This window comes from Seriola lalandi, unplaced genomic scaffold, assembly GCF_002814215.2.
Source record: "Seriola lalandi dorsalis isolate HSWRI2012SDOR001 ecotype SW California unplaced genomic scaffold, Sedor1 jcf7180002054914, whole genome shotgun sequence".
In the NCBI taxonomy this organism is placed as follows: Eukaryota; Metazoa; Chordata; class Actinopteri; order Carangiformes; family Carangidae; genus Seriola; species Seriola lalandi.
In genome coordinates, this window is record NW_019525466.1 from 472,334 (window position 1) to 489,510 (window position 17,177).

General features: G+C 39.6%; 1 protein-coding gene across 4 annotated transcripts in view; it reads left to right on the forward strand.

Moving 5' to 3' along the window:
* The window catches only part of clip2 (CAP-GLY domain containing linker protein 2), a 41,823-nt gene that overhangs the window by 4,430 nt on the left and 20,216 nt on the right, over window positions 1–17,177 (forward strand). For 3 of the 4 annotated variants that reach the window (XM_023430908.2, XM_023430910.2, XM_023430909.2), the window contains exons 3-5: window positions 5,185–5,690; window positions 12,538–12,662; window positions 15,716–15,929. In XM_023430908.2, coding sequence (XP_023286676.1) covers window positions 5,185–5,690; window positions 12,538–12,662; window positions 15,716–15,929 — 845 coding nt within the window. Of the gene's footprint in view, window positions 1–5,184; window positions 5,691–8,138; window positions 8,277–12,537; window positions 12,663–15,715; window positions 15,930–17,177 lie in introns of those variants that run through there. The other variant, XM_087169778.1, reaches the window with a different exon arrangement.

Sequence of the window (17,177 nt, forward strand, 5' to 3'; positions counted from 1 at the left end):
CTTAGATGAGAAGGACATTTAAACCTCTTCTGTTTCAGCCTTGAATATGTTTTGCTGCAAGTGAAATAATAACAGGATATGAATAACAGTAGAAAATTGTGTTTTACCGAACGGTTCATGGCTGTAAATCTGTGAGCAATCCAAACATAATAAGCAGATTCTATACTTCTACGCTTTGCTAAAGCCATTTATGAGCATTTTGAAAGTGAGAGCAAACACACATTGCTTTCATACATCTGTCCCAGTTGTTTGATATTTGGCCTGGAGGTCATTTTTGTTTGTGTGTGTGTGGAGGGCATCACAGCTCAAACTGTGTCTGAAATCACCCTGTACTCATCCATTACCAGCTCAAAAAGCTAATCCTCTAATGTTGCAGGCAGGACTGAAGCCTGTTGCCCAGGGCCTGTCAGCTGTTAGGTAGCCGTCCATAACGTGACGAAAGCTCATCTAAATTCCTTCTTGCCTGTGGTTTTTAAACAGTTTGTCTCGACCGTACATGAGCTCATTAGTTTTCTCACATCCTGTTTATCCACAAAAGAAAATAACACGGGCAAGATGGATGCAGCACTGCTCTTTGTTCCCACTGTTGTTTTTGCTGTGTGTATTTTCGACCAGTCAAAAACCCTTTGAAAGTGTCTGTAGTACTGTCATAGACATCATCGCAAATAGGGATAATCAATCAAACATTTTAACATGTTAAAATGGCGCATCCAAATTACCATTTGAGGATATCAAAAACGTCAGACAGGGAACTGTGAACAGTGTTAAATTCAAGATATCTCCAATGTAGTTTTGACTAGTCCTCTCAGATATGTACAATTGAATTTTGAATAGTATTATTTTACTGACATCCAAAAAAGACAAGTAAGATATATTTTAACGTGCTGAATCACAGATATCTAATTGAAATTTTGTCTCGTCAGAGCTACACTGGAGATATCTTGTTGGTATCTTTAAATAGGCTCTCCACCTATTTTCAGACTAGTAACTAGTCTGGATATAGGTAGAAATATCTCAAATTTCCAGTTCTGTCCAGTTTTATAGGTGTATTTCAATGAACCTAACTGTTTTTAATAAGAGGATGTTTTGTACCCATAATTATTATGATTAATTCATGGTTTACCTCAACTTGGCAGTAAAATATTGGTGGGACGACACTGATGCCTCAGTGAGGACATGGAGGGATTATTTTCTTGCCCCAGACAGTCTAAACACTGACCTGGCCTCATGCTCCAAATCTCAGCCCTGTTTGTTGGTTTTAGCTGAGAAGACTGTGAGAAGGGTCCACTGTGTCGGAAGTTGGCAGAGTTTGTTAAATTTAAAGAATTGTTTAAGCTCCTTGAGGAAGCTGTAGTCGAGGAGTGAATGGAGGAAAGTATAGGAGCCTTTCTCAGGCTGCTTTTTGAAGTGAAAATAACAGAGCTGTGCCACCTCTCGTGATGCCACGTCTCCTGTGAACCCCCGGGAGCTAGTTGCTCCACAGAAATAGCTCTGCTGTAGTTGTAAGCTTGTTGCCTTTTTGGAGGCATACAGCTTTTTCCATTTGTTCAAAGTTTTCCTACTGTACATACGGTACATGTACTTACTGCACCTCAAATGACAATTTGTATAAATCCACTAGTTATTTGTTCCCTTTTCATTTTCGGCTTTAAATCATAGCTTACAACAGCAAGAGAGTGGAAAGATGGCAAAGAGGTGGGTGACATGCAACCAAGCTTCTAGACTGGATTAAATCAGGACATGTCGGGTGAACTGTGTGTTTTGTGTGTGCTTTCCATATTGTTGCATAGTGTTTGAAATCCTGGACAGTTGGATTTAGTCTAGATTAGATTTATGCTGTAATGCTCCCTGGATGGCCCCATATTCCCGAGTCAACATGCACGCTACAGAGAAGATTTGCTGTTTTTTATTGCTCAGAGCGTTGACAGCTGTTTCCAGTGTTTGTGTTAGTTAGTATCAGGGTTACTGCTAATAAATAACTTTTATATGATAAGATAGTCCTTTTATTTGTCCCACAGTGGGGAAATGTGCAATTTTACAGCAGCAAAGTGGACAGTAGAAAAAAAGAAACTTCAACATAATTCAACATAATAATATAATATTTGCAATTAGATATTTATCTTTTTTAGTTCATTCTTCATGGACAGCAACTAAAAGTTACAACCTAATACCATATTGGGAATTAAATCAGTTGATATGCAATATGTGAATTTGCACCATCAATCAAAAGTTTCTCGCCATCAACCAAGCGTTTAATTACTCATCGTCCGCTGTGTTGTTTCTGCGTATATGGCGTCACAACTCTGCAAGTTGTGTGCCAAAGTTTTTATTGACTTTCCAAGTTGTTGTTCCGACTTCATGTGAATTTCCCAGTCAGAAGCTAATTTCTCAGATTATTCCGACACCACATGAATGCACAGTTAGATTCATGTACCTAATGAACTGTACTGTGTATCAAGCTATATATTGTGATGTAATGAAATTAGGAGGAAATTTATTTGAGAATTTTAGATAATCTCATGGGAATATGTGCTTTTTGAGTAGTCCAGTGAATTCCATAAAGTACATGACAAATCAGTGCACTTCATCTCAGTCCTGTAGATCTAGTGTTACCATAAATCCTAAAGTCCTGTGGTGATTTGCAGCATTATCCACAATAGTCTAATACAATAGATATTAAAGGGAAAGCTACATCAGCAGAGACAGTAGAGATTTGTTAGATAGTGGATTACACACTCTATGTTGTGGTATGTTCTGCATACACAAGACAACACTTTGGATGTTGATTTCCTTAATGTGTAAAATGATATTACCTGAAAACACTGAACATTTGAAAGCAGCAAGTAGAAAAGAAGTCAAAAAACATTCAGGCTCAACCCCCTCCATCTGTTGTTGTCCGCACTGCTCGGCCATACACAGCTGCCACAACCACTGCTGGAGACAACAACACAATATCAGCCTTGACTAACTGATGATAAGCCCCATTTAAAACCAAACAAAAAAAACCCAAACATGTTAGGCAGCGAATATGATTGTCATTGTGGGAAATGATCATAAATAAACAGAGTTAAAGAGGCCAGAGAAAGAGGTGTGTGTGTGTATGTGTGTGTAACCAAAGTAGGGAGAGATGAGGGGATAATTGGGGGGAGGAGGAGGAGGAGGAGGAGAGGGGGGGACGGGAGGAAGCTGTGGAGGTTTCATTGTGCAGAGCTGATGAATAGTGGGATTCAGATGGTGGTGGGAGGTGGCCAAACACAATAGTGAAAGTAAGGACTGTGTTTCCAGTCTTCCTTCTGCCGAGGATCCTTTTACCCTCATTCTGCTGTTGCCTCAGCAACACAAATCATGGGTTAGCTCAGGTTTTAAATGCTACACAGGGTTCTGCTGCTCTGCATCATATGTTGCATCGGTTGAACACTTAAGAAAATCGCTTTATAATTAGTATTAGAAGTCATACATAATGTTGCCAAGGGCTGAATTTGTTATTGGCCCGTATTAGTTCATTACAGCTATATTGGCTTCAGTATATGTTTACGCTGTGTCATTATTGACTTTTTTAAACACCCAAATTGATATCTGCCTCAAAATATTCAGTATCCGTCAGGCAACATTATCAAGGTTCATCATGGGAAATGTAGTGTTCTTGGATCTAATGTTACAGTATCTCTGATGCATTGATTTTGACTGTTATTTATTTTTATCTGTCTCTTGCAAATCTCCGAAACTTTATGCAAGTGCACTTCTAAACTGCTGAATACTTTTACATCACACTAGAGAAAAAGCTGGGTTTGCTCATGGAGTAGCATGAATCTGTAAAGATTTATAAATTACTGTATGATATGGGAACTTATGCTGCAAAGTTTTAATTTGACCTTAAGACTTTGCTTTACTGCAGAACTCTCGATATTTGCTGAATAAAGGCTTTTTTACTGATCATAAGTTTCAGTGATATTAGTTTGAACCATAATTTTTTTCTCTTTTAGCTCAGTTAATTTGGACATAGTGAAATTAAAGTCAAGATGAATCATGATATTGGACCGTGACCTTGTAAACAAGGTTTCTCTGGTACTTTGGATAGAGAACATGATGCACCAACAGACAACACTGTGGAATATGGGTCACACATAGACACTGATGCTATATGTCAAACATTCATTTTGACACATTACTGATCGATTAGGGACCTGAGTGCTCCCACGTTGTGCTCGTCAATATCTTTAGTTCATCTGTGTGAAAAATGAAATGGCACAAAATGCAGAAAATGATGAAGAAAATGTATATACATGTTTTCCCTGATTCAGACAAAAGCAAGTGGGCCACACATTTGAAAATGTTTCCTGCAGGATTTTCCAGTTGTGCAGTTAATCTTTGAGATGATCACTTGGGACTGACGAATTTTTGATTTCCCCCCCTAAAATAAGCCTCCACCAGAAGCGCCACATTCCTAAAAACTTTTGAACTGTATCATCAAGATAAAGCCTCTTTGAACTTGTACTTGTTTGCATTTGTGCCGAACGCGCCTCACATCACAACATATGGGAGCAATTGGGGCGTGAAGCAAAACCACTGGGGCCCGCGGAGCCCCAGGCCCTCTCTCAGGGTGTCGGGGAGACAGCCCTGGCACCAACCATTCCTGCACAGACACACACATACAGATAAACTCAGACTTTTACTGGCAGTGCGGTGCAGCAGACCGCGTGCTAATGGTGCCCTGCTCAGTTTACAGGCTGCTGTGGAAAACGCCAGAGATCCAGCTCATCTATGTGTCAAACAGGCGATATCACGGGGCTGCATGGCGGGGTTAATCACCGGCACATCACAGATACCGTCTCTCTGACCCACTTTTCAGGAGGAATTAGAGTAACGCCTAATCTTGCACAAACTGCACTGTTATGCTGGATGCTGCCACACAAGCAGGTTTTTTTTTTTTTTTTAGCCAGCATGACATGGTCAGACAGGATGAATGGTGTGAAGGCGATCCTGCTGGACTGCGAATGAGGATTTTCTCACAATGTATGCACTGTTTACTACTTGAAAGGGCCCTTAGCTGATTGAAAGCATTGATTTCATTTCAATGCACTTTTTATAACAGCATTTTATTTCAGTAATGTTCATAGTTTTTGTTACGTGAACACTTATGCTGCTTAAGTGGTAAATAATCCATGTTTCTCTTTTTCCCCCCAGACACTCCACTGAAGCCCACCACACCAACTAAAATCAATGAAGAGGGCGATGATGTTTTGGGCGACTACACAGTGGGTGAACAGGTCTGGGTCAACGGTGTCAAGCCGGGAGTTATTGCCTACCTAGGGGAGACCCAGTTTGCTCCAGGACAGTGGGCAGGCGTGATACTGAATGACCTAGTTGGCAAAAACGATGGTTCAGTGGGTGGCGTGCGCTACTTTGAGTGCCAGCCCCTCCAGGGCATCTTCACGCGACCCTCGAAGCTCACCCGACAGCCGGTCGGAGAGGGTAGCGACAGCCACTCCACCGACTCGCTCTCGGCCCAGAATCAGACTCAGCAGGGCGGCAGCGGCGCCCCACCTGGCCAGCGGGTGGTGGTGCCACTCAGAGAGGGCCTTCTCAACAGCGCTGTGAAAACAGGCAACGAGTCGGGGTCCAACATGTCTGACAGCGGTTCAGTAAAGAAAGGCGGAGATAAGGATCTTCGAGTTGGAGATCGAGTTTTGGTGAGTGACTTTGTGTTGGATGACAAATGGTTTGTTAGACGTGGGTTCCCTCTACTCATAGGGTCTGTGGAGAAGTGTTGAATTTTAAGAATTTAATTCCTGATAAAATATCTCTGGTAGGGCAATATCAGGAGATTGAAGAAATGGGACATTTTAGGGGTATGTAGCAGAAGGTATTTTTGATGGAACGGGATTGTTTACACGTCAGCATTCCAGGAAGAAAGATAATATTCCCACAAATATCAGTTATGGGTATCTCATATACGCAAGTGGCTTGATGGCAACCTTCATAGGTTGTTGTTTTTTTTGTTAGAGATTTCTCACCCATCCATCATTGTCTGTACCTGCTTATCTTGTGCAAGATTGCCAGGTGTGGGGGAGTAGGTTTCGTGGGAGGGTTGGGTGCTGCAAGAGACATGGTTAACCCTGGACAGGTGGCCAGTCTGTCACAGGACCAACACACACAGACAGACTAACCTGCACATCTCTGAGCCATTACCGAGCTTGCGACATACAAATTAAAATGTAGTAAAGATACCGACCGTACCACCAACACTAACACACTGTACAAGAACAACCAATATAAAGACGAGCAACATGACAGAGTTAATAAAAACAATTACAAGAGTCATAAAAACGCCAGAGAGGCTTTAAAATCCCCAAGAACTGTGAAAGAATCTAGTTCAAGGGCAATTTGCAGCTCAGGTTATTTAAAAGAAGCACAGCACCTGGAACTTCTGCCGAGGTTAGTGCATATATATTGGGTGTCTAAGTGTTATGTGTTTATTGGATCATACAGTGCAGTTACAAGATATAATGGAAGGAGATATGTCTGGTAGCTTGGAAGCTTTAGTACCAAATCAAAACGAGTTGTCCTGTAATTTTCAGTGCTGTAGTGTCGGAACTGAACATGGTTCAAGGTTTTTAGTGGGTAAATGAAAGCAGTTTCTGATTTGGATATGCAGAGAATTATTTAACACACACATCCAGCAGACACACTGGCATTCACTTGGAGTCATATTTGTGTCCGCTTGATGAATGTAAAAGCAACATTCACGCTCCTGTTATCTCTGTTTTGGTGTCCACCATCAGTTTTTATCATGTATTTGTTGCGCAAGAGACTCCTTTAATATTTGGCATAGTTATTTGATTCAGTGTTGAAAAACATATTGATTAATTCATGTTCCGCCTCTGAATGTTGTACATGTTTAGGTAATTCCTTACAGCATTATTTAGTAATACTATTTGACACACTCGCTCTCTGGTGGTGAGTTAGGTCAATAGATCGACACCACTTTCATATCTGTCTAATAGCCAGCAGCCAGTTAGCATAGCTTAGCATGAAGACTTGAAACAGGTGGAAACAACTAGCTTGAATCATCCTATGATAACATTATCCTCCTACCAGCAGCTCTAAAGCTCAGTGATCAACATGTTATGTCTTGCTCGTTTGAGCAGTACAAAAGTATATGTAAAGACTTCATTTCACCATGTGGTGGTGAAATGGTGATTTCAGTTTTTGGATTAAACAAACAAGACATAATGTTTTAATTAGTGAGCTATGTTTCCAGTCTTTGTGCTAAACTAAAATAAGCTAAGCTAAGCTAAGCTAACCAGCTGCTACCAAATAGCTATGAGAGTGGTATCTTTTCATCTAACTCAGAAAGTGAATAAGAGTATTTCCCAATATGTTGAACTAAACCTTTAAATCATAGCCTGTAACTAGTGTGAATAAACATACTTTCACAATCTATATATATAATTTAAAGTGTCTGTAAATATTTGAGACTAAGAGAATCCATAGTAGCTCAAAATAAGACAACATTTCCACTGGATGGCTAATTACAATTTCATGCTAGCCTTAGTGAAGATGGATTGGTGTGGTGTAATATGATGCATGGTTGAAGCCCACAGGGAAGTTCTGTTTTTCTTTATTCTGTCTAGTGCAACAATTCAACCTTCACCCAACTTCACCCTATTCTGCACTACAAAAACTGGTCATAAAGTCGTAGCATGAAGGCTAGCATGTGAACCTCTGCGGGAGGCACATTTTTCATCTGCTTTTTGCTTATTTTCCCATTAGTGTATACAATGTTCACTGCATGGAATTATTGGCCCCAGGGTCACATTGCTTTCCATTTACTGATGGGCACAGGGGATAGTTACATCAGATCCTGCGTAGTTGGAAAACGAGGAGCTGGAGAAGCCTTCCTATACTGGTCAATATTGTAAATCACTCCGGATTACTTTCAGCACTTAAGAGAGGAGAGACCACTGCTGACACATTGATCAGTGAATCCATCTATTTCCTAAGCCTCTCCCATGTAATCTATCTTACTGCGGTGGCGTGGATGTGCTGCCATCCAGTTGTCTCACGCCCCTCCTCTGCTGCTGGAAATACAACACTGCCTCAAAAAAATGTTGTGAAATGAGCACAAAGTCTGAAACTCAGATTACGTGCTGTGGACACAAAGCAAAGACTATTTTTCTCAATTTTTTTGTTGAACTATGAACAGGAGAGGGACTTTTTCTTGAACCAGAGGCATCCTTGACACTTTGACCTGCAGAGGAGTGATCCTGAATAAGGTTAAACTTTGCTGTTATGTGTGTGTTCATGACTAAATTATCAAAAAAAAATTTTACAAAAAAGAACTAAACAGAAAGAGAGCCTCAGAGGCTAAACACATGATTAGTGTTTCCATTTGCTTTGGCACCTTTTGACGTATGAGCACCACAGGAAGCACAGAACTGCCTCTTCTCTGCTAGCTTTGGTGTTTAACCAGAGGCCATCTAAAGGAGTGCTTTCTTTCAGTGGGGTTGCATGTGATGTGTATTTTGAAAGTTGCTCAAAGGGCCGGTAGTCAAAGTAATTCTCTCTTCACACAATCACAACACAGCTGTATTAGGATCAATTGGGTGTACATGTAGTTTAAATTATTTAACTAAACAGGATACATGAGAAATTAAAATGAACTCACTCTAAATCGAGTTTCATGCAGCCTGCACTATGTAAATGCATAAACCAACCAGCTCATATTTCACTGGCTGATTACGCGCTTATTCACTAACAATAACATAATTCAAAACAAGTGTCATGCTTTGTTGTAAGGAACAAGAATAAGAGTCTACAACCATGCTGGTGGCTCTGTGGTGCTGTACTATGTCACAACAGTACTTTGAGCTAAATGCTAATGTCAACATGCTAACAGGCTCACAATGACAGAGCTAACATGCTAGTAGGCAATTCGTAATGTTAACCATTTTAGATTAATGTGCTAGAATGCTGACATTTGCTAATTAGCATACAAGCAAACAAACAAAGCAAACAAAGATTATGTTAATTTTTTCTGATGAATCGTTTAGGATATGAAATTTAAAAAATTGAGAAAAAATATCCATTACAGCTTCCCAGACCCGAGGTCAAGTCAAAAACCCAAAGATATTGTTCAGTTTAAAGTGATATACGACAAGAAACACAGCAAATCCTCTTATTTGTGTGAAAAATTACTAAAACAGTTATAAAATAGTTGCATATTAATCTTCTGTTGATTCGAATCAATGAATTGACTAATTGTTTCACCTCCAATTACCACTACACACAAAGTGCTGAGGCTGATGGAAATGTTTTTAGTTTTGCAAGTTTTAAGTCATAAACATGGCGCTAGAGAAAAAAAACAGGGTATCACCCAAGCAGTTAGCATTCATGGTCTGGAAACTATCCTTGAATGTCTGCACTAAATTGTTTGGCTAGTCCATCCAGTAAATGTTAAGATATTTCACAGGATAAGTGAAAACTTTGACCTGCTGCTGGTGCTCGAGAAAAACTCAGGGAATCATCAAAGTCAGAAGGCTCCATCCTGTCTGTGCAAAATCTCATGGCGATCCATGCAATAGTTGTTGAGATATTTCAGTCTGGAGCAGTTTTGCGACCAACCGCCCGACTGACAAACCAACTAGCATGGCTCAAACCTCATAAACAGAATATATGAATTAATCAAATATGTCTGCATTTATGGTCACAAGAAATTCAATGAGGTTTAAAGTTTTAAGTTATAGCAGTTTATATTCTCCATAGTATTTTTCAATAGAGACAGAGATACCTGGAAGATAATGCTTGAGGTACAGATTTAGCTCTTGCACCATTTTATGTTCACCAACTTTTGCATGCAGCTTTTGGATGAGATTGGTAACAACAGGAGCCAAGATGGGGGCTTGTGCTGAATGCCTGTCTTAGCACTGCTGGTATTTTGACACTGAGTCACTGAGACATCACACAGTCATGCTGACAGCAAACCATCTCAGTTTAATGTCTGGTGACACAGTTGCGTTTCTAGCTACGCTTTCCTCTTTGGCCTCGGCAGTTGAAGAGAAGGACAAGTCAGCGGAGGAGTGGAATATTAATTTGACAATAGAAATCTGAAGAGTGACTCACCACACCCTTTTTTTTTTTGTTTGCACTTGTATTTGGGTCCATGTTAAATCCAGCAGACTCTAATATCGATTTATACACAAGACCAGGATGCACTCCAGAACATGATTCACCTTTTTTTTTTTTCATGGTGCATGTTTGGTAATAAATGTTTATCTGTAAATAAGAGCAGATGTGGTACAAAAACATCTGGTGCTGATCTTTGCAATTTCCCACATCCTGCACATTCTGTACATTAATTTAACAACTGCCTGGGATTGGGAATCTTATAATGTAGTTAGAGAAACCATTAAAGATAATCTATTTAGTAATCTATTACAGGTGATTGAAGGCAATTCATTAGATGGATGATTAAAATAGAAACAAGGGAGAGAAAATGTTCTTTGGACAAAAATGTCAGAAGAGTAATTTTAAGAAACGATCAGAGAAATCAAATGTAATCAGACTTAATTACCACAGTATCTTGTGCTGTGTCAGGTCTGGCTGTGTGTGTGTTTGGTATGTTATTTCTGTGACGGTTGGTGTTCCCCTTAAAGGAAGTTGTGGGATGTTCCCACATGCTGATGAGTTCTTGTGTCTCATACATGTGGTCGCCATGTGTGAAAGACATTCAGCAGCTGGACTCGTCTGTTTTGCACGCTGGCTGACCCAAGTGGCAGAGAGTGTGTGTGTGTGTGTGTGTGTGTGTGTGTGTGTGTGTGTGTGTGTGTGGATTTCAGACTGTCTTCCTAACAGGAAACTGACTGTTCGTGACTGGGATGTGACAAAAGCCGATGTGGCACCCTATATATATCAACGAGGGCTGATGGCTCTCCTTTCGAATCAGAGTTCACATTTCTAAAGATAACTTTGATGAAATAAAATTAAATGGAGTTACAAATAATCTTATCGTCTTATAACTTATCCATTATTTTGTCAGTTCCCTCTGTTGTGCTTTAGTAAATTACTACAGTCTTATTCAGTGAGAATGGATTCATGCTCGGTGGAGAGAACAGCTGAAACTATTTATCAGATTCAGTTGATTGGCAGGAAATTAATCAGCAACAATCTTGATAATTTATCAAGGAAAAGAAGTATCCTCTAGTTTCAGCTTCTCAAATGTGAATATATGCTGCTTTTTTCTTTTTTTATATAATTATAAACTCAATATATTTGCATTTTGAATTGTTGGTAAAATGAAACAAGTCATGTGAAGTCAACACCTTGAGCTGTAGGAACTTGTGAACAGTGTTTTCATTATTCTCTGACAATTTATAGACGATTCACCAAAAAAACTAAACAAAAAAACCCCTCAATAACTAAATTGATGACGAGAGCAAATTAAAGAATATCCAGCTGATCTTTACAGAAGCTATTTGTCCAGTCCTGTGACCTCAGGTGTTCGCTGTGTATCTCCTGTATTTCTAATGATTTACACAGTCTAAACTTAGAAGCTGTGCAGATCATAGTGAGCCACTGCCAGCCAGGGCGCTGTGCAAAAAAAAAGCAACAAAAACGTATCATGCACACCTTGTGCTGTCTCCGGCATCCAAAACAAACACTGTCATAATCATGACTGATGTGTCATTGATGATAATGGTAATTAAATTACTGCTTGGTCCTGTATATGGGGAATGGAGTCTGATCAACACTGGTTTTTGAGGCCAGTATTAATGTTGATATTTAAGAGTGACAAAAATCAGATGGTAATACATACATTCCCCATGATTTATCTTCTATATAATCATAACATTTTTTTGTATGGACCCTTTAAATGTGTTTATTAGAGTTATGACCAAGATGAACTAAGCAGGACAGTTGGCAGGTGGAAAAATACATTACTCAGTGCTCTTTGGTGGAAAAACTGTGTAATGGTGACACTGTTTCAAAACTAAATGTATCTCACACCTTCAGCATTTCTCTGTTGCAGCTTCTTTCAGGTGACAGCTACACAGAGATGCTCACAAGTAATTTTTTGCACATCCAAGTCAAGTCTCTTATGGCTGTAATGAGCATTTTATCATCTGCTGCTAGCTATCCGGTCTGCTAAGAACACTGCACTGCCATATTTAAGGAATTCAAAGCATGTACTGCATTATCATCACTCCTTTATCTATAAAGTCACACATGATAAGGGAGGGAATGACATTCATCTCATCAGGCATTTCCTTAATGTTAATGCAGCAAAGAAAACACATAAAGATTGTTCATGAGACCCAATCAAGTCTCAAGTCACTGTGTGACCAACTAACCTTAACAAAGTTTTTTCAAAATAAACTGTTGTAAACAGTTTGTACCAAGAGAAGTGGCTACTACTAATGTACCAAACTCGGTGATGATTATTCTTTCACAACATCCTAATGTGATGAATTTAATTGTCTGTGTTCATGTCACCACTGAACAGGTTAACAGTTGCGTCTTTTTTCTCTGTGTCGTCAGGTTGGAGGCTCAAAGATGGGAGTCATTCGCTACATGGGAGAGACAGACTTCGCCAAAGGTGAATGGTGTGGGGTTGAGCTAGATGAGCCCCTGGGGAAGAACGATGGTGCAGTAGCTGGAACAAGGTACACACACACACACACACACACACACACACACACACACACACACACACGTTATGTATGCTTCAAGCTCCCCAAATTCCTTTGCTTTTTCCCCTAAAAGGAAATTGAGGTGAAGACTGTGGATCCATCTATTCAGTTGTTTGTTCTTTCATCTGTTCATCCATGAAATCACACTGACTGACCCTCAAGGTCAGAGCTGGTTTTCACAATGTTTATCACATTCATCATATTTATGATTTACACGTTTCTACAGTGGTTGAAAACTGTTTAAAATGAGCAAAATACTGTAGGTTTACAGACGTTTGTGCTGCTTGATTTTTAGAGCCAAAGGACAAAAATGGAAAAAAGTTGTCTAAGTAGCTCAATCACTCACAATCATTCTTTATGAAGAAGTCTAAGTCCAAATGCAACTCCTTTTTATACTTTGGTCTAATTGTTCCAAAGTTTCTAACCTCAGCAGTATAATTCTCAAATAGTGTAAGAGCCACAGTTTATTTGCACAAGTTTATGAGTTTAGAATAACAGCAGGGAGAGGCAAGAAGCCCAGAGGGGGATTATTCCTGGCTGCAACTTTAACATTGTAAAACTGTGTTCACAATATCCACAGAAGTAAAACTGCACATGTTCTGTTTGTTCTGTTTAAAGAAGCCCATACTGTAACTGTTAAAGTTAAGAAAGAGAACATCAAGACATCATGATCAGTGACTTTTAAACTATTAACATCATGCAAATTATACACCAAAGTAAAACACAGGAAAATCATCATGTGATCAATCAAATGAAAAACTGATTCTATTGCTAAAAGTAGTTCAAGAAGGATTAGTGTGCCCTATTGTTAGTGTGTGCTTTAATATTCATCACCAATAACTATTTTCTCTTCTTTTCCTATCGTTTCATTAGGTTATCAATATATAAAAGGAATCACAAACAATTATACTACATTTCCCACAACGAGATCAGGATTTATTATATTCAAAGGGAAATAATAATTTCAGACACAATAAAAAAAAATAAGTCATAGAAAAAAAAAGAAAAAAAAGCTGACCTTTCTTTCTAAAATTAATTTTGTAATTACACAAATAAATTGTACTTATAATCCTATAAATTTGTTTTGCTTCTGTATTTCAACCTTTAATAAACAGTTTTACGTCCCTTTAAACCTTGCTTTGTTTCTACATGTCAACCGTTAATAAACAGTTTTAAATACCTTTAAACGGTGGTATTTCAGCTTAAATGTACTGTAAATTGTCGGCCCACTCACACACACAAGCCTGCAACAAAATGAAAGTACTCACAATAGCTGCAGGTAAGTCACACAATCCCAGTGTTGGGCCTCCACGCTGGTGGAGTGACCAGGCGGGCGGATGGCTGACCGTGGCGGGCTGGCGGGGGGAGTCCTCTCTCCAGTCCCACTCAGTCGGTTAAGAAACTACCAGGCTTCACTTTGCAACCCGAAGCACTGGCTGGTGACACTGACTGTCTGTAGTGATCCAAAGAAGCCTCCAGACCTTTAGCCGAGTCACTTGCAGTCTGTCTGCGCAGCTCGGAAAATCTCTAATGGCAACTAACTTAGCTAGTTAGCTGGAAATGCTAACAGTAACACACTATCAGCTACTGCATTACTGAACTTCTCACGGTACACATACAAATTTTCGCTGGTTAGCATTATCATGCTCTAATGTATACAGCACATTGACTGGCAAACCACACTTTAAACCGGTTTTACAACAGTTCTCAGTCTTTTCCTTCTGTCGCTCATCCTCCGAGTACCGAGCTTCGCTAACGACGTCTCTCGCTCTACCGCCCCCACCTCGTTAGGTCCCGCCCCCTAGCCAATCACAATGCAGGGAAAATGACATCACCCTTAATCAACCAACCACATATGGTAAAAATCCAACAGCGTAGGTTGCACTGTTAACGCCACATTCTTATTATGTACAATGCAAACAACCTAAACCTATTTAAAGTGGCAGAAATGTTTATATAGAACTGGAAATACTCACCACAACGTATTTATTCTGAGTAGGAAAAGAAAATTAGCTACTAGCAACTAGAGTTGGATAGAAAATTAAGATGTACTGTTATTTATTGACGGTTTAAATTGCCCTGGGGCTATAGAAGTATTAACATATACTAACTGTGATTATTCATTTTCAGTTTCAGCATGTAGAATATTTTCAGTTAAGATGAAATTATATACCTACAAGTTACAAAGTGCTTCACAATAAAATTATTTTTGAAAACAGGTATATTAGTAACAAACACAGGAGCAACAAATTAGAATTTACAAAACTGAAATGACATCTACAATAAAGTGAAATCAAATGAATGTAAGGGAATCTTTGGATGTTTTTTGTCAAGTGTCATTTTAATTGAATGGAAACTAGTCCAAACACTTTGTCTCCCCTGATACGCAGCTGGGAACATCTGGTTAGCCAACCTGAGAGACTTAAAGTTACTACATAGACACAACAATTCAGAAATGCACTCTAGGAGTTTCAGCTTCCAGAGGCTTATGGGTAATAACTGAAATAATATGCTTAACTTTAAACTCATCTGAATGAACAGAGGGCAAAACGTGGGTAAATTGCTCCCTGCTTTTTGTCTTTGTCAGAAGAAATCAGGCTGCATAAATTTAAACTATCTCCGACGCAGTACAGGTGAATAAATAATAACAACACTCTATTTGTGAAGAAACAAAAGCATGGATTAATAGGGTCCTCTGAGTTCTCTAAGGGCCAATAAGGACCTCTATTTTATTGTGATGAGTATTTTAAACTGGGGTTTTGTTCTGTAACTCTGCAGCTGACCTTGCCCTTCTTTCTCTTGTCATGCTGAATTTTATTTTATAGTTTTACAGATGATTTCAAAGTTTGACCATTTACTTTGGGGTGTAGCAACAGCTGTAAGGCACATTCACACCCGGTTTGAAACTGAAGTATTTTCAGATTTCAGACTATAATCATCAGATATTGTATTGTCAACATACATGTAAAGCAGGTGTGTGGTCAGCTCTTAAATCTCTAACCCCCTGTCCTCTCTCCCTCCTACAGATACTTCCAGTGTCTTCCCAAGTTTGGCCTGTTCGCCCCGATCCACAAGGTGATCCGCATCGGCTTCCCCTCCACCAGCCCGGCCAAGGCTAAGAAGAGCAAGCGCGTGGCCATGGGGGTCTCCTCTCTGGCCCACAGCCCCAGCAGCTCCTCCATCAGTTCAGTCAGCTCGGTGGCCTCCTCCGTGGGTGGACGACCGAGCCGAGCTGGACTGGTAAGACGACCTGCGATGTGCTTCAAACACACACTGAGAGCAGAGGGGCTGTTCACACAGAGCAGGATGAGCAGTTTAAAGGAATTGTTCAGCGGTTTGAAAAATGCGCTCAAACTGACGCTTTCATGCAGAGTTAGAGGCGGAGGTTGAGACCACTGTCATGTCTGGACATTAATTATGAAGCCACAGCCAGTCCTGTCCTCACTGTGAGGTTGACAGGGGAGACTCCTGGAGGTTACTGCTCATAACCCCCTGTAAAACCACAACTAGCCATATTTACACTTTGGTTTTTTTGTACAAATGAGACAAACAATATGAGACAAAACTGTTTTTCCCTGTGTCCAGGCTTCATGTTAAGTTAAGTTAATTGGCTGTTGGCTGTCGGTTCATATTTACCGTACGGGCACAACAGTGGTATTCATGTTGTCATCTAACTCTTGGCAAGAAAGTGAATAAGCGTTTTTCCCAAAATTATTCCTTTAAAGTCGGTAAGTGAGTAAGTAAACTTTCTTTCTATAGTACCTTTCAGTTATAAGGTGCTTCACAGGTGTGCGATTATAAAATAAAACAAGACTAGGTCAAAACTTAGTGTATGGCTGGACCGCATATGGTCAGTGGCATTACTACAGGCTGTAAACGACCCCCTCATAGAACCTGTTTGTGCCAAATCATTTTGAAAGAGCAACAGCCAATGGGGAAACTCCAACTCCGCCACGAGGCACTCGGCTGACCAGTGGAGGAAATATGATCACTCAGTCAGACAGTCAGTCAGTTGCCATTAAAGGGTTTGTCCAACTGTTGCAGTCCAGCCAAAAAAAATAAAAATAAAGTACAAATACATAAAATACAACCAGAATTTCAGGGAATGGCCAAACATATAGAAATAAAACAAAACACAAAAGTGACTTGTATTGGCGTAGATAGGACATGAAACCAACAAATACAGTTCTTCTTACCTATAACATCTTTTTTTTTTAAATTCTTGTTGAACATGGCTTCAAGATACTCTTATATTTATTATAATTTTCCTTTTTTATTAAGTAAAAGTTCATAAAAGAAACTGTTGCAGTTAAGTGTTTAAAGTTTTTGATTTTACTTTGTGAGGTATTAAGTCTCCAGATTCAGACAGTAGGATGATGAATAGGTTGATTGTATTGAAATACTCCCTGAGCTGCGGGGCAGTTAATAATTTGCATTTTGTTGCTGTGCAGTGTGAAGCTCTGATTCACTGACTCTGCGTTTTGCTCC